This window comes from Homalodisca vitripennis, chromosome 1 (genome assembly GCF_021130785.1).
Source record: "Homalodisca vitripennis isolate AUS2020 chromosome 1, UT_GWSS_2.1, whole genome shotgun sequence".
Classification (NCBI taxonomy): domain Eukaryota; kingdom Metazoa; phylum Arthropoda; class Insecta; order Hemiptera; family Cicadellidae; genus Homalodisca; species Homalodisca vitripennis.
Window position 1 is genome coordinate 119,490,409 of NC_060207.1, and position 23,797 is coordinate 119,514,205.

General features: G+C 35.5%; 1 protein-coding gene across 2 annotated transcripts in view; it reads right to left on the minus strand.

Moving 5' to 3' along the window:
* Window positions 1-288: 288 nt before the first annotated feature.
* LOC124370519 (endoplasmic reticulum membrane-associated RNA degradation protein-like) overlaps window positions 289-23,797 on the minus strand; it is a 50,356-nt gene continuing 26,847 nt past the window's right edge. For both annotated transcript variants that reach the window (XM_046828809.1, XM_046828812.1), the window contains 5 exons: window positions 17,203-17,354; window positions 13,267-13,436; window positions 11,859-12,160; window positions 8,660-8,926; window positions 289-1,024 (listed from right to left, as the gene is read on the minus strand). In XM_046828809.1, the coding sequence (XP_046684765.1) occupies window positions 850-1,024; window positions 8,660-8,926; window positions 11,859-12,160; window positions 13,267-13,436; window positions 17,203-17,354 (1,066 nt within the window). In that variant the 3' untranslated portion in view covers window positions 289-849. The remainder of the gene's footprint in view (window positions 1,025-8,659; window positions 8,927-11,858; window positions 12,161-13,266; window positions 13,437-17,202; window positions 17,355-23,797) is intronic.

Here is a 23,797-nt window from a genome sequence, read left to right on the forward strand (position 1 = left end):
GAAAGTAAAGTTGGTGGCAACCAATAGAATTGACAGGCTCATGTGATGCCACACAAGCCGACAGACTTTACTCATTAAATTTGTATAAGTGGCTATAGCCTAATTTAATTTCAATAAACATTGAATCACAAAAAGTACTTGCTCCGCCGGGACTCGAAACTAGATCTCTTACCTGCTGGGTGAGTGTGCTACCATTACACCACAAAGCCCTCACTTTTTACGATTCAAATATATATATAAAACAGATCAGAGAAGCCTACTTCTGTCAAAAGAGAAATAAGATTGGTATATGTCTTTAAATTTTTAGTAAATGTTTTTTTATATTTTAGAAAACTTAGAGCTGCATTACATTAGTTCAAATTGTTCAGCAAAATTTCATCTAACATAGTTCTTGTCGGCTGCTTCAAATGGATGCAGTAAACGTATCACTAAAACGATGGCAAATGTCCAGAAAATTCCTGTTTCCTTTCATTGTCAAAAACAAACTTAAAACACAAATGAGAGAGAAATGGTCGATAGTCTTCACTGCCCCTATTGCCACCCTTCTGGTGGATAAGAGTAAGGAAGAAAGAAAAGTGGAGCTGGATGCAAACCTCAGTTCAATAACGTTTTCCGTGTCAAACAAGTCAGGTCTTCCCACAAGAAACAAGTGATCTGACAGCCAATCCAGCATGAAGCAGGCCAGAGTTAATAGCAGACTATGAACCTCATTCCAAAGGTTCTTGTTAACATCAGTTACAATGTTCTTCAGGACTCAGAAGAATCAAGTGGTCTCTCAGCCAACCCATGATAAAGTGGACCATAGTTTGACAGCAGAGTGTGAGCTTCAACTAATGATTCTTGTTTACATCACACTGCATCAAAATGTTTGTCAAGACCCAGAAGAGAGGAGTGTTCTGACAGCCAACCTATGACAAAATAGGCAAGAGTTGACAGCAAGCTGCGAGCCTCATTCCAACGGTTCTTGTCCATATCACACAGAGTCACAGTGTTTCCAACAGTCTTGCACATGGCCTTCACCAACCTGTTAACAAATATACTATTTCTAAACTATCATTGATTAATTGAGGATAGGGTAAGTATCTTATATAGATAGAAAAATACAGTATAGATAGACTAAATGAAGAATCAAAACATTTACTGTTAATACCTTTTTATATTTATACATTTTTTTTATATTACATGAGGAGTAGCACAAGATTGAATTACTAATATTATATTCTAGTTATTTTTCATTTATAATAATTCCAAACATGTGTAAACTATTTGTAACTATAAATATACAAAATATTTAATACATTGACCGACTAGAGTAGGTGTACTTGTGGTACAGAAGAATTGAGCATGCACTATAAGCTGTATGCATTTTTATTTTCAATTGTTGTTAAAACCACTTAAGTGAAGTTGAAAGCCCATGCTGCCGCCTCCTAATATGGTTGAACTGGTATGTAAAGAAGTGTGGATGGGGGAAACATGGTAAAATTCACTGTTTAAAGTTTAAAAATTAATGTTTGTTATTATAAAATATTAACTCATCAAAACAAGTCATAAATTCATAACAAGTCTCCTATTTTTTTAGTTTAAGACATAAAGAGACATATTTTTTTTGCTGATGTAGTTATTGTCTTTACATTAACTATAATTACAATCAACTAAAAGCAATCAAAGTTTCTAGAGTAATTTTTTCAACCATAAGACATACATTCACATTATTACATATTTATTAGCAGTTACCTGCAGCTTCGCACACTTTTTTCTGTTGAAAACTCGGACAATATATTCATGTATTCTTTATCTATGACATAATAAACACTTCTGAGATAATCGATAGTCACTCAAAGCTATTCCAATCTCCTAATCCATTTTAGATTTAAGTTTAAAGAACAGTGTTTTGGTGTCCTGAAGTCGTAAAGTGAAACAATTTTTATAAGATTCGTATTCCCTCCAACATTCTATGATAATTTATTGAAGTACTCCGACGATTTCAGTAACAATAAGAGTTAGCCTTTTTATCCCACCAATTTTATCGTCCAACTAAAAAGTTGCTGCGGTCAATATGAGTCTGTTCTGGTCGTTTAAATTCACCCCCGGTCTAATCTATTTACAGTTCCACAATTGATTTATGCTATTGCACTAACCAAAACAATGGTCTCATATGTTGGTTTCGGAATTCAACTTAGATTAAATTTTGGTGATTAAGTGATTTTGATATTTTTACGGATCAATAAATATGTATAAGGGGTATATGCTTCTAGTATAAGGGCAAGAGTGTGTTATCCCCATTTGCTTTTCAATAACTACAGTAAAAATGCCAGACACAATGTTTAAGGAGCTAACCAGATTTGATTACTTTATGTGGAAACATTCACAGCTTTATTTAATGAGGTAGTTTTTATAACAGCGTATAAATAGCATTTCCATGGCATTAGATGGATTATTGATCATTGGCGCTATCAAAATTAAAAATTAGATAATAACTTCGTCTCTGCAATCTGCATTACACTACTGATAAAGCAGTTTACAGTAATTTAATAGTTACTAAAGTTTCAATGTAAACAAATGTTTCTGCCTCTTTGATGAACTTCAGCTGAAAATATCAGTTCACTTTGTATTACATGTCATAGCGCAGTCTGTTGGATCCAATATAAAACACTCCAAGATCAACAATAATTTATAATTAAAAAATTAATTAAATAAACTATTTAAATTGGACCAAATTGTGAATCTGAACCATTCTCGAATCCCCTTCAACATACACAAAAACTTTCGTCAAAATCGGTCCAGTCGTTTAGGATGAGTTCAGTAACATACACACGCACACAAGAAATATATATATAAAGATATATATATATATATAAAATTATATATATATATATATATATATATATATATATAAAGATTAGTAAACCAAATTGACATTTAATTATTTATCACATAACATTAACAATATTTTATGTATAAGATTACCAAACATTTCTAATGCACAGATAAATGATTGTGTGTGAAATATAAATGGTTAACTAAAGAAATTCCAAAGGAGTCATTAACCTACTATTGGTTGATGCACAGGTAGCCTGTACTATCAGGGAAAAGGGGAACCAACTGCAACTTTCTTGTTTCCCTTTACTATCAAAACAAATCATGAGGGGCAGGAAGTAAATGTCTCTATGGAGCAGTGGACTGTAATCAAGATTTTGCCCAAGGAAGGGGCGATCTCAACTGAAATTTAGCAGTGATTACATGTACATTTTGGGTACAATACTTTGACAAAATTCCATGTGTATGCTTGCCACAAACAATTTTCTGAGAAGTGTGTAAAGGTTGAGAATGAGAGCCACGATCATTGCCCACAAACAAGTGTAATCAAAGTCAACATTGAGGCAGTCCAAAATTTCATTGAGGAAAATCGTTGATAACTCTTTGAAATCACAACATACAATATTATTGTAAAGTACTGGATGCCAAAAAATTATAACTTTGAACGAAAAGGAAGCAGCAATTGCTAGAAGTGACATTCTTATGCACGATAATGCCAGGCCACATGCGGCTAACGCTATGTGGCAAAAATTGGTTGCATAAATAAATAAGGTCTTTATTTAGCAAGCGTCCATCAGTACAAAAACTGTTTTTCATGAAAACTCTTGTCAGACATACAGAACACATGGAGAACAATAACGTAAACCATAAAATAAACGTAAAACACTAAACTATAAAAACTAAACTAACCTGATGCATATGCATGGGTCAGGCAAACACCACCTTCACACTCCCCTTAAATTTCTTACAGCTATAACTTTTTAAAGTGGGTGGCAAAGCATTGTATTTCTTTGGTCCAAAGTAACTAAAACCCTTTTTCCCCGTTTCCAGTTTTGTCTTTGGTAGGTGCAATAGGCTGTTCTGACGGGTACTACGCACATTAATTTCTTGCCTGAATACCAGCTTATTCCTGAGGTATTCAGGTTTTCCCGTCTGAAGAATTTTGTGGACCAGATTGACGGTTTGCAAGTCGGAGACACCCATGATAGACAACACCTTAGCATTTAATCTGTACTCGCTGATGTGGTCGAATTTTTTCAGATTGTAAACGAATCTCAGTGCTCTGTTCTGCAGACGAGTAAGTATCATCACATTTTCCTGAGTCAGACAACGAGCAAAAGCTGGAAGAGCATAATGTATAGCAGGAAATATTGTTGACCGAACAATTTCCAGCTTGGAAGATTCTGGCAAAATTGTGCTTAATCTGTAAAGGGCCTTTAATCTAATTGTCACTGTTTTACATATAGCTTTGACATGATTGGAAAAATTGAGTTGGGGGTCAATAGTAACACCAAGAATCTTTAGACTATTACTTGCCATCAAAGGCTTACCGTCCACAAATATACACCGTTCAGCGCAGCTATTCACTTACTGACTACTCGAAGATATCCGGTCTACAAGCATCACAGAACATTTATTAGAATTCAATAGCAAACCATGATCGTCTGACCATTTCTTTACACTCACTAGACATGACGGACAGCCTCAGCCGTTTCTGAGGGTTTAAAAGAAATCAATAGCTGTGAATCATCCGCGTAGGAATGCAAAGAACAGTGACTTAAGTGATCTTTCAAATCTGCTGTGTATATAAGAAAGAGAATCGGTCCTAAGCAACTGCCTTGAGGAACACCGACGAACCTAGGAAGTGCTGTCGATAACTTCCCGTTTACCTTTGTACGTTGCGTACGCCCAGACAAATAAGATGAAAACCATCTAACTGAGATATCATCAAACTGGTAAAATCTTAGCTTTGCTAGCAACAAATCAAAATTCACCGAGTCAAAGGCTTGGGAGAAGTCAAGGGAAGTAATCATACTCTCTAGGCCCTTATCTTTAGCTGAAATAATTTCATCAATGACATTGAGAAGTGCTGAGCAAGTGCTAAAACCCTGCCTAAATCCTGACTGTGTTTCAGGAAGTAATCCTTCAGATTCCAAATATAAGACTAGTTGTTCTGCCACAACTTTTTCCAGTATTTTGGAGATGACAGGAAGGATTGAGATAGGTCGAAAGTCTGAAACTAAAGTAGGATTGAGATTCTTTGGCAGAGGAACCACCACGCTCTGCTTCCAACTAGAAGGGAAATTGCCAGTTTTCAATGATACATTGACCAGGTGAGAAACTGCTCCAATGCAAAAGGGACTCAGGCCTCTAACCATTTTTATGGATATTCCATCCACACCAAATGCAGTACTTGCGATACTGTTCATCAACTCCTTTACCTTACTTTCGGATACAGGAGAAAAAGTGAAAGTAGAATCTATCCCTGCACATTTGTTACTGTTAAAGAATTTCAGTTTTTCTGTGCTCACTGTCCCGTTACAACCCATAGTTGAGAAGTAATGATTTAAATCTTCTAGTTCAACAGAATGGTCCTTTTCTTCAACCGACCTCATCAAACCACCATCTCTTAAAGTAGCCCAGAAAGTTTTAGAGTTTTTTGTATTCAAAGTATCAGTAAAATACTTCCTTTTCGCTGATCGTATGGCCACATTGAGTGCATTACGAGCCCTGCAGTATGCATTCCTAGAAATCTGTGTTTTCAGAGACAAATAAGTATGTTTACAATTATTCTTCTTTTTTGTAAGGTATGCTATGTTTGAATCTCTCCAAGGAGCTTTCTTTCTTGTTATTCTTTTTCTCACCAAGGGTGCACATTCATCAAACACTTGGACTATTTTTGATGTTAACACATTAGCGATATCATCCACGTTTCGATGAGTCATTATGTTATCCCAGTGTATATTGGAAGCAACATCAATAAACGTATCACCGTCAAAATCTCTAAAATTCCTATATGTAATAAACTTTTCTTTGGATTTTTTGCAAGGCACGTCACAGTAAGTCAACCTGTGGTCGGTGATCCGTCTACCATTATAAGGCTAAGGATAGGAAACATTGGAACATCTTCTCTAAAGCCCGCATTGTCACCTTGTGACACATCTTTTTAGACAACTTAAAGAAGCGCTTGGAGGCCAGCGTTTCAAAGAGAACGCGGTGGGAACAAGCGGTGGAGGTGTTTGTGCTCCATTGCGTAAGAGAACACTCTAGGAGTTTTTATGATGATGGAATAAAAAAGCTCCCAATCTGATCAGAAAAATGTATTTTGGAATATGCAGAAAAATATTATAAATTTTCTAAGTTTAGTCAAATAAAGTTCACACTTTTTCATCAGTTAGTTTATAGTTGATACACCCTTGTATCTACGTAATAATAGCTCAAAGCCTCTTCTATATGGTAAAATCAAAAACAGGTCATGATACGAATGATGTGGAGTGTCTAAAAGCAGATCAATCAATCAATCAATCAATAATACTTTAATCATAATCATAAAGAACAGAATAAGTGTCAAGTTACAGTAAGAAAGACAGGTAGAAATAGAAATCAGAATAAGATGGTTTACAAAGTGTTTCTTCCGGTATTTTGTAGTCAATGCTGAGGAGTCCCTCCAGCATGTGTCATGAACTCGTCCATTGTGTAAATTGATTTATTGATTAGCCACTCTCGAAGTTGTCTTCTCATTGTAGCTGAATCTTGAGTCTTCAACTCGTCAGGTAGAACATTAAATAGTTTTGCCCCTGTATATGAAGGCTTTTTTTCAAACAAGGCAGTCCGGTGGGGTTGAAGGATGAAATCGTCGGCATGGCGAGTTTGTCGCCCATGTATGTCTTTGTTTTTTGGTAACTTGAGTCTGCAGGCAAGTAAAACAACTTCTAAAATATACAGAGGGATGTCACAGTTAAAATATTAAAGTTCTTAAAGACTTCACGACAGCTGTCAAGGGGTTGAAGGCTAGCCATTGTTCTAAGGGCTCTTTTTTGAAGGACCAAAATCCTATTTAAATTACTGCATGAACTGTTTCCCCATAATATTATGCCATAGTCAATGCTGAGGAGTCCCTCCAGCATGTGTCATGAACTCTGTAGATGTCATCTGTAGATGACAGATACACACACGTCCACTGAGTGAACCGTAATGGTAGTTACATTTGAATAATACTTTACTTCATTCTACAATATTTTAAGGTAAAGGCTAATACAAGGTTATTTCTATTAATTAATCTTAATGACTATAAAAGATATATCTAGTAAGACACATTTTTAGAGAACATATTTTACAAGTCCATTAGTGTTGTTTTCATTCTTCTAACAACTATTATCAATTTATAAATTTTTTTATGTTTTTCTTTTCCCTCTACCCCGAGGTTGTTGACCACATTGGCAAATGACAACATGAGTTTTTAATGTCACCTAAGTGGCTATTAAGATTTATAAATAACAAAAATTAAACTGTGCAGCTAGAATACATGCTCAACCCTCCGTAACTCCTGTTAAATAGTTCGTAACAAAATCCTCACGTTTGTACCAGTCTTTTGCTGCAGTCAATATGTTATGTTAACTAAGTTAAAAAAAATTATTGAGGCTTTAAAATATGGTACTAATTTAATTATTATTTTAATTTAAAATAAGAATATTTATGAAATAGTTAAAATAGTTTCAATTTCTACTTTATTTGCACAACAGCAAGTATTTGAATAAATAATTTTGAAGCCTATAGTGAAATAGGAAAAGTATAAAGATTGGAATCTCCTATAATAGCATAAGAAAATATAATAATAAAAATGTGACAACCAAATGCTATCATAAATGATGTATTGCATGGTTTAACTCAGTGTCAAAGAGTTGTTTGCGTTGGAAGTTTAAAGATGTTCATTCAGAAGACAAAGTAAGAGACCACTGCTTGATAGTAAACAGCAAATGAATTTTTTGCTCATTGTTTTTAGCTTGACACAATTAAATACAACCGTTAAGACATGTGAATAAATGTTAAATCAGCACTAGCTAACTATATAAAAAACATTTAAGGTGCAAAACTTTCAGTCTTTATCTAGTTATCTGATGATATAACTATTATTTATGCATATGATGGTCGGTTTAAATTGTATTAACCTAGAAGAAAAATAATCTGGGAAAATGATATATTTAACCCTTTTCATACCCTCCCATTTCAACCTTCACCCAAATTCAAAGCATAGCCGGCAATCAATTCCTTTCTATCAAAATTCCTCTATTGATTTTAAGAAAAACCAGGTTGTGTGCTTATACAGTGCAAATTGTAACTAATATTCTTATTACTTGTAATATATAAATTATTATAATAAATAGCATATAAAATGTGGTATATACTGTAGATCATTAGATTTGAGAAATTTATAGACTTGGAGCCCGTTTCTGATCAATCACACTTGGAAGGGAGTAATATAGGTTATATTTATTGTTGTAAATAGCTATTTTCAAATTTTACTAGCTTTTAATTTAACATGTTTCTCAGGAATCATCCCTCCTTTTGTTTGAAATTGAGTGTATTTTTCTAGTTGTAAATGCTAGTGTTAAAATAAAATAAAAATTTATCAATGATATGACCTTTCTCTTCATTTTCACTAAAGATAATGTATAAAAATATTGTTATATATGCAATACAACCTAGTAAACATCAGTCTTGGGTATTTTATAAATGCAAAACCAGAACTCAACAAAATTCTGAAAATTGGCTTACCTCCAAAGACTAATGTAGCTGCCAGTTTCAGGGTTAAATTAAGCAAAAGAAATAAATAAGTGCTGACCTGTGAGCAAACTGAGCATGCTGAGCTAGCAAGGGCAAGGACTGATAGCACCGAGTAGTGATCATGAGGATGCACAGTAAACCAGTCCACAGCTCGGGTAGCACAGCCCACATGCGCTGGCAGGTCACCCGCGCTCGAGACCTCAAGGTCCGTGCAGACCACATCTGGTGGCGATATGTAGCAGCATGTCTCAATTTGTCAACTGTCTGGACAACATTGTCTACTACACCTAGCAATGCAGTAGCCAATTCTAGCTCTGCTCGAGGTCTGCAACATCATTATCACCACTCTGAAGTTGTTGTAATATTGCACTTATCCCCTTATCTAATTTAATATTTAATTTAATATTATACTTAACAAAATATTTCAAAACAACAATTCAAATTCAATTTGGGCTGACTGGGCATAAACTCTGTTACAACCACATGCTTAAAGTAGAATAAGTATCTGTATGATTTTCTCACTACTGTAAATATGGCTTGTACTTGACTGGGAATATTGTAAGGCAATTTGTCACTTTTTAGCACTACTTGTTATTTAATTAGTCATTGCAATTGAACATTATGAGACTTAATAAAAAAATATATTACTCTTAAGAATACTTTACAGAATATTACAAAAAATGTTTATTGATTTCATATTATAAATATTGGAATTTGGTATATTTCAACATAAGTAATTGCTGCTGTCTGGTGCTCCTCTCATTGTGCAGCATAATAAAATATGTGTATTTTGTAAGGGGCTGTTTCACTGATTGTGCGTTAAAAGATTATTATAAAATTCATCATTACTGGGATTTGGTCTCAGAGTATTCTACGTATCTTAGGGTCGATTTAGTATGCATTACAGTATTAATGAGAATATGCACAAGGTCTTTACACTTTGAGTTCATGTAAATTTTATTAACCCTGGAACGGGTCATCATTTTTCTTAAAATGGCAGGCACTTTTGCGGTTTTGTAAGTTTAAAAAAATTTTACTCACTGCTCATCTATTTTTTGAGATACAGACATTTTAAAAATATCAATGTTTATAGAAATAAATTGAGTTTACAATAAAATAATTGAATATTGAATGATTTGAATTTTACTATTAAAAATAAATTTATTAAAATAAAAAGTAGTAAAGAATAAATTTTTATCCAATGCATAGCATTGTCACAGCCAAAGTGAAATTTATTGTAATAAATCCAAAATATACAAAAGTTTGGTTATATACCTAATTCACAGATTATAAAAAAATATTCCAGTAAAAAGGGTTTGTTGATACTTTTTAATAATATATCTATATAAACTACAAAATCTAGAAAAATGTTATTGCTCTCTTTTATGTATAATTATGACAGTTTGGATTCTATTGGATGAACTCATTATTTACTAAAATGTAAATATATGTAGAAAAAATATATTTATAGAAGTTTATGTTATATAACATTTTTTGTATGGCAACATATTTTTAATTTTTACAAAATTAAAAACTGAAATAAAGGTCTAAACATTTGTAGGTAGCAATTTTATTTTCAATAAACAATTATTTACAGGTATATAGAAAGTACATTTTTATAATTGATAGAACTTTAAAACAATGTATTTTTTTCTTGATTATTTTTCAAGTTAGTAGGATCAGGCTTAATTAATTAATTCACTAAGCAATTGTTCATTCAAGCCAGATAAAACTTCATCCATATCTACCAATCTAACATTATCTTACGATTCACTACCCAGTACATTCCTAATGCCACTACTATTCAAATTAACACTTATTGAGAAATTTATGATAACATATTTACACAACAATACAAATATTAAACTTATATTAACATAGGCCAACCTGCAGTTCCACAAATATCCAATCAAATCACTCAAACCTTACACAACTTCCACATTTTTCACCTCACTAATTTATAAAATAATACACAAACATTTATTTATATACTCAAACCTTACACAACTTCCACATTTTTCACCTCACTAATTTATAAAATAATACACAAACATTTATTTATATACTCTAAACAATGAAAAGTATAAAAGATACAAATAATAAATTAACACAAGTTTTGACAATGGTATTATAACAACTGAGAAATCCCAATGGTAACCAGATAATGTGTAATTCTTATCTACTAGCTAAATCACAAATTATGAAAAGAATGTTTATATGCATTTAGTTTAAAAATTTTTTAATAGAATGAAGTACCAATAACTGGTTATGGATTTAGTTTCTATCGTCAGAACAGCTGCACGGTTCAAAAATTAAGTTTATAGCAAATGAGAAATATGTAATTCTTTAAAAATGTGTTGTTGCAATCACTTGACAGTTATTACTAATTATATAAAATATAGTTATACGTAAATAATAAATTAGGAAAGGGATTGAGCATGAAGTGATGTTGTCCAAGATTATGAGTACTTAATGTTTTATAGTTTAACTCAGGCAATTCAAACCTACAAGTCACTCTTAAGCCTACGCGTTTTTGCTGACTGCAGCAGAATGTCTCAACTTGTCAACTGTTTGGAAAACACTGTCTATTACACCAAGCATTGCCCAACTATAGCTCTGCCCGAGATCTGCAACATCTGGTTCAACTTTGACTGACTGACTACCAAGGAACAAAGCTTCTCCCATGTATATTACTGCACATACATCAAGTGTTACGTTAAATGTTATCATTTTAAATAATAAATATTCTGTAACAATCTACAATACTTTATTGTGTTCAAATATGATTTCATTACAATTAATTCTATTTTAATGTGGTTAGATTGTTATAATGCTTTTGTTATTATAATTTCTTCATAAAAACATTACATTAAATGGTAGTTTGAGTTCTAGAACTTGTCAAGTTGTAAAAATTGCTTGTTTTCAGGCTACCAAATACCAAATATTACTCATTTTAATCAAGTTAATACTTATAGATTCTTTTATAATTATTCATTTTATATGATCAACCAATCATATGACATTGCAACTGCCATTTGTCCGCTCCCAAGCTCAATTTTAATGTAAACTCATACATAATAAAGATATTTATCTCTCATTTTATTTACCCACTCCATAGTGTAGAAAAGTACAAATGTTTGAAGAAATATTACAACCAAAAACCTAAAATTAACATGAGCAAAATTGAAGAGAAAGTTCTTTCCCTGATCCAATTTGTTGCAAGACAAAACTGACCTTACTGAGAATAGAATGTTTACCTGTACAAAATAGGAGGTTTCTGCTGCCTGAGGTGGAAGCTAACAGTTTGTACTCTCTCCGCCACTCTTTCATCCCCGTGAAACATGAGTTCAGCCCAAGTAGCAATATGGGGACAGGAATCCATGGAGGTTTCCGGAAGGTCAGGTGGTGGGGGGCAGTGTTGCCATTCCACCCAATTATCCAGCAGGTTGCCAATGCGTCCAGATAGGTTCGCCATCACATGAAACCTACTGCGGTAACATGAGCTAGCAGTTTGCAATTCAGAGCAGAGCACACTGCTACACTTATGATCTCCGTCTTTCTGAAGAAATATTTCTTAAGGTAAAGAAATATTTTTGTAACATTTTACATTACAGCAAAAACTCATTAAATCTTATATTTCAAAAATTTTCTTAAGTCTAGAAATAAGTATTTGTGAGGGAAAATTTCAAAGAATGTTAGTCATTGGTTTATTTGGTGTATTAGAATATATTTTCCTACAAAGTGAGATTGATGCTACTTTAATTATTTAATTAAACATATACCTATTCACTTAAGAAAATGGAATAGTATGCCAAACTGACAAATATATTAAAAATAAAAATACTTGGTGGTTTTACTAGCCCAGGATTTTAAAACACCTATTTCTTGAAATTCTTGTTGCGATAAATAAAACTAATTTACACTCATAGTGGATGTATAGAAAAATCTTTACTTTTTTGGTTAACACAGTAGTCAAATACAATGGCACAATTTTATTTATAGTAAATGCCAACAAATTTGTATTTTGATCAATTTTTACATTTGATAACATTATCTACAAGGGATCCAACTATTTAAAACATTCTGTTGACAATCTTGCCAACTGTATGATTTGGATTTGGAACAAAATAAATGTCAAAGCAGTCAAAATCCATTGTCAGATTACCAAGATTTATGGTGAAGGTACAATTAGTAATGGAATGGTGTGGAAAGTGGGTTTGGCAGTTCAATGAAGGATAGAAAAAAGTCCATGGCGAAACACAAAGTGGGAGATGTTCTATTGTAAATGATGATAGTTGGGAAAGTGAAGAGTTATATTCTATGAGACATGACCACAAGAAATGATAGCAGACATATACTCTACATATTATATTAAGCATAACAATGTTATTAGACTTATGTCAAACTACAAGAAAATGCAAAGTACTAGAAGAGTAGGCCATAGACAGCCAGCTCATCTTTTTCATATATGTGAATACTGATGATAAATCAACCATTGGTCCTAGAAGGGTTAAAAAATGTTGCTTGTGGTTTTAATTGAAACAATAATTTCTGGTTGGCCTTGTACAAAATATAAACTTACCTACAATGAATAGAAGAATATATTTAAAAACGTTTGTATCATTCTTTCACATTGTAAAAGAGGTTATAAAATGTGATACAAACCTGCTGGTGAGAGACACACAGAGCAACACAGAAGACATGGTTGACTAGCCACTGAGGCAATGATGAGAGATCACACTCTCCATGGCTAAGTCTGTCTCTGAGCCTGGGGCCTGTTAGGCTAGATGTCAAGTCCAGCAGCATCATCAGTAAGCCTTCCTCCACCACCGGATCTGACAAACCATCAACGTTACAAACATGCAGGTGAGTAATACAGAAGACATGGTTGAGTAGCCACTGGGGTAATTAATAAGGAGAGATCAAACTATCCATGGCTGAGTCTGTCTCTGAGCCTGGGGCTTGTCAAGCTAGATGTCAGGTCCATTACAACTCTCTCTTTAACCCTAGAAGTGGCGCGCAAACGTACTGTAGTGGCACAGTGTTTTAGGGTAACCGGTAAGGTATTTTTCTAAAGCTTGGTTTTACTGCAACGAATGGTCCAAATGTAACATATTATACATCATTTTTCTCACAAAAGAACAGAGAAACATCTTTTGGTAATTTTATTTTATTTAACATTATTTTTTTTTTTTTTTTTCAAAAAGTATGTGAAGTTTTTGGTTTTTAAAATTTTTTTACTCCAAATTCCGTTTTGTACCTAATTTTGAGTTTATAAAACAAAGATTTCAAAATACCCATTTGACTCGAAATTTTATGCTGATTTCAGAAATATATAGTTTATATGGCTTAAACGTGATATATTTACATATTTTTACGAAAATTCATAAAATTGTACAAATTCAGTTTTTTGTGTCCAGAGAAAGTGGCAAAAAAATAATAAATCTGTATGTATTCAAGACCATGAAACTACATCTAATAATTTCTAAAGTCTAGAAATTAACTTCAGAAACAAAATAAAAAATATTTATTACAACTTACCAGTATTTACAATATTTACAAGTGTAGTCCAACAGTTTTATTCTGAATCGCTGTTGGTTGCCTTCCTCTTCTTACCAACTACTGTTGGTCTATAGAAGTGTTCTAGAAGGTGGTAACAATTCTGATGGACCCCGCAGTTGCAGCCTGGACAAAAATAGCTGGTCCTTTTCTTTATTTTGTGTTTTTCATTACACACAGCACACAACCGATTATTTTTGTTGGGGAGTAAAGTGAGTTCGTGCACTGGACCGACTACATCACCACCCGCTCCTGGGATTGGTAACTGTCCTTGAGTTTCATTAGGAGCTGCACTCAATTCCTCTATTATGCTGACTATAAAATCTCTTCGAGACATGGGCTGATCACTATTACTTTTGTACAGTATATATGCATTATGCAAAGACATATCAAGGAAGTTTGAGAAAATATTCTTCCAATACCTTCTAGTTGGTCTACTGCAGGTGGCATGGTAGATACTTTTATCCTTTACGTCAACACCTCCCATAAAGGAATTGTATTTGGCAATTAGAACAGGTTTCTCCACTTCAGTACCTCTTTTACTCCTCACAACTGCATTCTCTGCATGTACAGCGGTAGACAAACAATAGACTGGCTTACTAGATTTTTTCTCTCTAAAGCCTACAAGTAGGCAAACATTTTTCCTAAAATAAACAATTTCTTTTGGTTGTAAATTTTTGTTGATTAAAGATTTTGACAGTCCTTTAGAATTTTTCCTAATCGTTCCTGTGAGGTATGTGTTTCTTTCAAAGAGTTTTTCTGCTAGGGGAATTTTAGTGTACCAGTTATCCGTAAATAAGTGGTATCCTTTGTCCAGTAGATCAGATTGTTCTAAAAGGTAGATAACTACCCTCTGTGCCAATGGATCAGTGCCGTCTGATAAAAATTCATGCCCACAATACAATTCAGAATGAATCATGTAGCTAGTCCTGCTATCACATACCTCAAATTTTTTCAAACCAAATCTGCAGTGCCTTTTGTTTGGCATATATTGTAAATAAACCATTCTGTTTTTCATGCCTATTAGACTTTCGTCTATACAAATGTTTTGGGAAGGTACAAAGTACTTTTTGAAATTATGGTTAAGTTCGTCAATGTAAGGTCTGACTTTGTGCCATGGGTCATGACCGGGTTGTCCTTTTTGAGGATTTTCTGTAGAATTGAGATGAAGCATTGCATTTATCATTTGAAATCGTCTGAGAGACATTACTTTTTGGAAAAATGGTAAATGTTGGCTTGAGTTGGTATCCCAGTAATGAACAATATTGTTACGGAATGATAACCCCATATTGATCACTACAGAAATGTATTTTTTTATTTCACTCACAGTTACAGGTACCCATTTATTTACCCTACTATGCGTTTTCAATTTGCCTTCATTCCTAGCCTTATCAATAGAATTTTGAGCATAAATATTTGTTTCTCGAGATATCAGTCTCCAGATTGTTTGCGTGAAGAATAGATACAGGTACATTATTGGTGGTGAGTTTCTTGCAGGACAATTTCTAGGTCCAGTATTAGATTCCCTAACCAAAAAGGGTATTTCTTTTACAGGTTCAGGGGGGAAGACAGACACCCATACAGAGTCAACAGGATCAGTAACTTGGGGATCAGGTCTGGAACTAGGCCCAGAAATGTCAAACAGGTTGGGAGATTCAGGCCTAGGCCTAGAGTTGAGGTTAGGCCTACATGGAGCTTGCGGCACATTTTCCAAATGTTGTTCAAGGTTCCACTCATCAATTTCATCAGCATTGGGCACATAATCATCGTCTGATGAGCTATCAGATAAGCTATCACTAAAGTTACCTTCCCTTGTAATGTCGAAATCAGAATCCTGTCCTTCATCATCACTTGACATAGGCTCACCCACTAACTCCCTCAAATCACTTGAACGATCTTTATAGTTTGTGGAAGACATATTTTTCACTAATACGGAAAAAAAGGTTACTAAATACACTGAAATAATATAATATTATCACTACTGAACCTAAATAACACAAGTAAACAAACGCTACGTGACTGCACAAAGACACGACACGACGTCAACATAGCAACCAGCCACCAGCTGTCTTCATTCCAGCTGTCAGTATTTCACAACACATAGAGGAAAATAAAAGTGCAATACAACTTAAAAACTCGATATTAGAGAAGTTTGGTTCTTCCTCTGTGCAACCATATAAGTTTTATCACGATCGGATAATATTTACGACTTCAAACGTTACGTAATATGAAAGCATGTTAATGCGCCGTATATACGGCATTGGCGTCTGACGACGGCCTAATGCGCCGTATATACGGCGCGCGCCACTTCTAGGGTTAACAATAATGATGATTCATTAGTAATACAGAATCTGCATTTACTTAATCACCCAGTAATACAGAAGTACAGGAGAGTGTACACCAATAAATAAATCTTAGACTTCAGAACTGATAATGGTTTGTTGTAACACTGTGATATTATGAACTGACACTTGTTGTGTACAAGAAGTTCTCGGATTAATAACTATTATTATACGCAAAATTAATACTCATGGACACAGCTTAAAGGAATTTAGTTTCATGGCAGGGACAACCCAATCTGTCTAACCGATATCACTACACTTATATTGGCAGTGGGTGTTTCCTCAGCCACGTAAAAAATAAAGGTCATGAAAATTATTTATTGTATTATATAAAATATTATTTTTTTTATGAGTTTTATTGTACAAATAGAATATTATTATGGGTGCATACATAATAACTTTCTTTTTTAACAAAAATAGGGATATGGTACAAAAAGCTATATAAATGGTTATTTGTTTTTAAACAAAAGCCCACGATGAGTTTTGTTTTTCAGTTTTGCTTAAGTAATTACATAGGATGATGAAATCTTCCTTTTATAATAAAGTTGTTGTTTACTTAAAAGTAGTTCATCCCTGGACAAATATAACAACAGGATGTAATTCTTACAATGTTATACTGTTTTTGCCATTTAAAATGTTCAAATAGATTTTATTTAAGTAGAAACAAACTGGACTTTAAATGGAAATTCTCGATACTTACGCTGAGCTGGGGCTAGGATCTCATCTAGGGTAGTGTAGAGAGAGGTAGACTCTGCAGTGAGTAGTCTATTTGGGCAGTCATTCACCTGGCAATATATCATCCTCAGACAGTGTTCTAATTGTGGCATCAGTAACACCAGACTATCTCCATACCTGAGAACATCACTATTACATTACTGTCTTTCACCTGGCAATATATCATCCTCAGACAGTGTTCTAATTGTGGCATCAGTAACACCAGACTATCTCCATACCTGAGAACATTACTATTACATTACTGTCTTTCACCTGGCAATATATCATCCTCAGACAGTGTTCTAATTGTGGCATCAATAACACCAGACTATCTCCATACCTGAGAACATCACTATTACATTACTGTCTTTCACCTGGCAATATATCATCCTCAGACAGTGTTCTAATTGTGGCATCAATAACACCAGACTATCTCCATACCTGAGAACATTACTATTACAGCAAATTTCAGCAGCAACCCTCAGTCTACTGTGTTCCCAGACATTCATCGCTATGAGGATGGCTCATATGTAGAACTACCTGCCTACCTCAAGAGACCAAGACCTATAATCTCAACCAAAAAACCTTATTCTGTTGAAGAAGAGAACGAGATAATAAGTATTGGTGAAACTGTAAGTACCTTAAACACAGACATTCTATCAATTGGAACCAAGATCAATGCTGAAAATCAGAGCAACAATACAGACCAGAAGAACAAAGTTGATCAGAGAGTAGATCTTGTACAAAAGGCACCAAACTCCTCACATTTTTTAGCACAGGCAAAAAGGAAAAAAGTGAAGCTCAAACAGACTCAGCTTTTCCCGACCACAACATTCATAAACTCAAAATTAACAAAACGCAATCCAGACAAGGTAAATTTATAAGTCCCACACTCCACCAACAACCAACAGATTTGTCGGCCCAAATTAGAAAAGCAGATGGAAAAAACTCACCTGAGAAAACCAAAATTCTCCACCACAACGTAGACCAACTTAGCAACAAACTTGATAGGCTCAACCATTTCCTTATCATTCTAAGCCTGACATAGTTGTGCTGACAGAACATGGACTTAGCAACAGCATTCTTCCTAACGCTAATCTGATCAATTATACCTCATAACTTCCTATTGCAGAGCCAACCATCTCAAAGGGGGCGTGTCTATATACAAACACAAAACTCTAGCCAACTCTGTAAAAGATCACAGCATTGCTAATCTAAGCCAAGAATTAATCTGCGAAATGGCTGCCGTAAAAATGATGACAGGGAAAGGTGATCTCTTTGTCTTGGGGATGTACCGACCTCCTAATGCTCCTTTTGATGAAACACTAGCATTGATTGCCGAGGCTTTGGACACTATTCCACAAAATAATTGCGGAATCTGTTTGGTTGGAGATCTGAATGTTGACAGTCTGGAAGATACCAATGAGAAGTTCCTCCTCCGTGATCTTTTAGCCTCCTATGACATAGCTAGGCTTGATCTACCACCAACAAGAATCACCAACACATCCATCTCATCCATAGACGTTGTGTGCACTAATCTGAACAATACCATGATAGATGTAGATATTGTTGACACTGGCATATCCGACCATACAGGGCAGTTATGCACTATCAAGTTTCCTTGTAGATCTAAAAAGAACCCAACATCTTGCAACAGAACCTTCACCTCTTGTAACGTAGCACTTTTTAAAAACCTAGTGTCTAACCAATCTTGGGAGAAAATCTACAAGGCATGAGAAGCAGACATGGCATATGATAACTTTATCAACATTTTGACGACCGTGTTAGACATAACTTATCCTTACAGAAATTCAAAACGCAATAGTCAACGATCTAAGCTAACCATCTACAGCCCAGAAGCAGATAATCTAAGAAGATTATATACTGCTGCTAATAACAGGTACATTCTCTTAGGTCAGGAAGAAGACAAAACAGCAGCCTCGAGAACAAAAAAGGAATATTACTTAAAATTAAGATCTATCAGGCGAAAGGCTAATGAAAAGTTGATAACTGACTCTGAAAATAAAAGTAGAGTGATTTGGAGCATGATTAATTGTGAGAGGGCTTCGAGAATGAGGGCTGAACGAGAAAAATGGAAGCATCGCAGGAGAGCAAACTGAGGAACCCTTAAAGATATCAGAACATTTTAACAAGTTCTTTACAACAGTGACAGAAAAGACTTTAAAAGCCAATAACACCCCAAGAACTGTTGCTACAGGTGTTTTTCAGCACAACTAGAGGAGCAAACTTGTTGCTTTCAAACCTACAACGAATGAAGAAGTCAGGATTATCGTCCAAGGAATGAAATCTTCAATGTCAGCTGGTGTAGATGATATCTCCTCAAGACTTCTGATGCTCTGCAAAGAAGAGTTGTGTGCTCCCTTGAAGGACATCATAAACAAATCGCTTTCACAAGGAGTCTTTCCAAATAAACTAAAAACTGCCAAAGTAATTCCTCTGCATAAACAAGGTCAAAGAGATGAAATAACCAATTTTAGACCCATATCACTTATCCCAACGGGGGGGTTGGCAAGCCTGGGTCGTTCCTGTAAACACGCTGTCTATTACGCTCTGTAATTAAAACTAATTTTATATGGTTTAAGAAGTTTTCTTTAATTTGTTAAGATCAGTACGTTAAATTTTATCTTAAAATCGGCATTAATAAGTGAACTGAGTAATCATTATCTGCGTGAGTAATATATATTGACTAGTTAGTAACCAATCAACTAACAAGGTTAGACTTGTATTCGAGTAATACTGCAAGAGTTTGACGTATTATGGAACGACGTGCTTTATAGACAGCTAATCAAATCAATTGCGTAGCAGAGCGGTGTGGCTCAGGCGATAGCGTTGTACTCTGGTAACCACGAGTTCGCAGGGTCGGTTCCTACAGTTGACATAAACTTTTTATCACTGAGACTGAAAGACGTGTTTCAATAAATTAATGAATTGAATTTTTTTAAATTACTATCTTATTACGTTTTAGTTGTTAACATTTTCTATTTATGCTTTTTATTGTATGTGTAAACGTTTATTCTATTTATTATCAAATTTATGTATTATATTTGTCTTTAAACTATTTTAACTTATTGTTGCATATTTAATTTATTTGAAGTTATTATGTATTACGTATTTATTTATTTGAACTATTATTGAATATTTCAATTTATTTTAACTTATTATTGGATTTTAAACTGTTTTTAACTTATTACATATCTAATTTGTTTTAACTGTTGTAATATTTATTTTAACTATATTTAAATATTTCAATTTATTTTAACTTATTATTGCAGTTCAAACTGTTTTTAACTTATTACATATCTAATTTATTTTAACTGTTGTAATATTTATTTATTTATTCTGACAATTTCATAATTTTAATATGTCTTTCAAAATTGAACAAACAAAAACTGGCCGACCAAGCATTGTGTTCAATAACTTTAAATACAGGCAACAAAGGACATTAAAAAACGGTGACGTTTCATGGCGTTGTCTGGGGAAAAGCTGTGGTGCGACTATAAAGACGGATCCTGACACTACTACTGTTACTGTGTGTAATACAAAACACAGTGGCGCACACCCAGCCACTATGAGACAACTGATGTCTCCACAACACGGACAAGCTACCACGTCCCCCGCGCCTGTGCCCGCGTGTTCCACGCCTAGTCTCAGCATCTCAACGCCACCTTCGCCTGCACCATCCAGTCTACCGAGCAGTCCCTCAACACCTGATGACTCCTCGCTTAGCCCAACACTTTCGGATGATTTGGCAGTGGAAAACAAGTTACTGAGGGAGAAAATAGATGATCTAAACAGACGAGTAACGGTTTTACTGGACCACTCAATCGAATCGGATACTCGTCTTCTCCAGTACTCTGACCAAGTGTTTGTCGCCAACAACTCTATTTCCGCAAATATGACCGCGCCGCGTGCCGCCATGACTGTCGACTGTGCCACACAGTGTGAACCTCCGACATCTCTCGGTAATCCAGACGATACTGTCGTAACAGTGGACGCCTGCGTGCAGTACGAGTCATTGACAATCCCGGCCGTGTGTGACAGCGAACAGTGTTGTGTGAATCGCGATCTAGTTCACAGCCTCCAAACGACAGTTGGGGTTTTGGAGGCAGAGATTGCAAGCCTTAAATATGAACTAAACCTATTTAAGCGTGAGGAACGTACTAATGAGGATGCCTGGACAAAAGTACAAACCAAAACCAGCCAGCAAAAAGTGCCAGCTAAATCTAAAAGTAAGTACGATGATGCTAAAAAGAAGAAAGCTATTACAAAGACGTCAAACAAAAAACATACCTCGCAGCAAAAAACTATTAAAAAGCAAGACATTGGCTTCAATACGGTGGTAATTCGGGGGGATAGTCATGCACGCTACATCGCCGGACTGTTGTGGGAGATGGTTAACTCCGAGGTGACGGGCGTCTGCAAACCTGGAGCGAGACTCTGCGACATCATCGACCACAGCCCGACTCCACCGGTGGCCGGTACCCGCTGCGAGGTACTGATAGCGGGTACCAACGATCTGGCTTCAGGTGAACAGCAGAATATATACCGTCACCTGGAGAATTATATGACTACCAGACCCGCCAACACTAGCCTGGTCATCTCTACTCTGCCATATCGCCACGACCTGCCCGGAGATGACGGCACAAATCAAGATATCGGCCTCGTGAACGCTTACATCCAGGAGTTGGCCGTGAGACACGACGCTCGATTCCTGGATTTTAACCAGTTAGACCGGAAGATGTTCACGAGGCACGGCATGCATCTGTCCCAGCGAGGCAAGAGAAAACTAGCTGGTTTGATACAGCGAAGCCTGGCCAAGATGCAGAATCTCACCTCGAGGCCTTCTCCTAAGGTGCCACCTCCATCCTCGGGTGAGCCGCCGTCATCAACTACGCAGTCTCCGAGCGTCACCACCGCGGAGCTGCGATGTCTGCCGATGCCGTCGCCGGCTGCCGACACCGTGGTCCCCTGTGTGCCGCCCAGCCCGGCTACACCCTGGACATCACCCCACAACAGCTACGCGGAGGCAGTGAGATCTTCACCCTCATACGAACGCTCTACAGTTGTTGTTGATGAAAAATCAAACTCAGTTTTTTTTAGGGACCCCACTTGGAAACAGCGGACAAAATTGACAGAAAAAACCCAATTAAAACTAAAAAACACTAAAAAACAAACTGAAGTAAGACTGCTTCATCAAAATTCTCAATTTGCAACCAACAAACTGGATCAAATCCAACTTATGTGCGAGGATCTGAAAACCGATCTCCTTGTATTAACCGAAAGCGGTTTCCAACATGGAGAACGTCACACTCTGCAAAATTCCAAATTACAAATTGGCTTCCGCGTTTTGTCGAACTCACTCCAAAGGAGGAGGCATTTGTTAAACAAAATTTTGTTAAACCATTTTTGTTAAACAAAATTTCTTGTTTACCCCCTTTCCGATCCAAGAATTAATTGAAAAAGATTTTGAAGCAGTCGGGATCAAACTTCAAACGCATCAATCAAAATTAGTAGTGATCGGAATTTATAGGTCTCCTAGTGGAAATGTAGACACTTTTTTTTCTAAATTCGAAAAATTATTGACATGCCTGACTAACCAACGTCAGGAATTTGTCGTGATGGGGGATTTCAACATTGACGCGTTGGACAGTATCACCATTCCACAATTCGATTAGTCGATTTACTTAGGTCATTTGACCTGGAGTTGCTAGTCAGAACTCCAACGAGAGTGACAGCTACAACACAATCTGCTATCAACAATATCATCACCAACCACTCAAGTGTCGCGGTGTCTGTAGTGAATACAGCTGTCTCAGACCACTATGGCCAAGAAGCCGTCATTAGTGAGGTACAACTCAAAAGGGAGCCCAAAATTAAACAAACAGTAAGAGACATAAGGCCAGAAAACATCGCTCACCTCAACACTTCTCTTTCTAAAGAAAGATGGGATTTTCTAAATTCATTTCAACCTGTAGAGCAGCAGTTTAGATTGTTTAACGACACTCTAAATTTCCACATTAACATTTGCTGCCCTACAAAAATTATCAATGTTTGCGAAAAAAACTTCCAAAAATAACTGGATCACAGCGGGTATCTTAGTTTCTAGAGAAAAACTAAAATTTTTCTCCGAAATTTACAAAACCACTTCAAACGAACAATTTAAAACTTTTTTCAAGAATTACAAAAAAACATACAGGAAAGTGATCCAAGCTGCAAAAGCATATGATGTCTCAAAATCTATTCTCTCTTCCAAAAATGTTTCAAAAACAACTTGGGGCATCATTAATAATGAAACGAAAACTCATAAATCAGTCAAAATTAAAATTGGGTCTAGGCTTGTGGACGATGAAACGGAGATTGCCGATCAGTTTAATAACTTTTTTGCATCCGTTGCTGATGGGCGGGGTCCTCGGCCATCTGAACCTCAAGTACGCCCCTTGCAAAGACAGAGCCCCACATCGTCAATGGTGTTGGCGCCCGTCGTTGAGGATGAGCTTCACCGAATTATTCAGCAGCTCCCAGCCAAAAAATCAAACGACCTCAATATAATGTCTCCATGG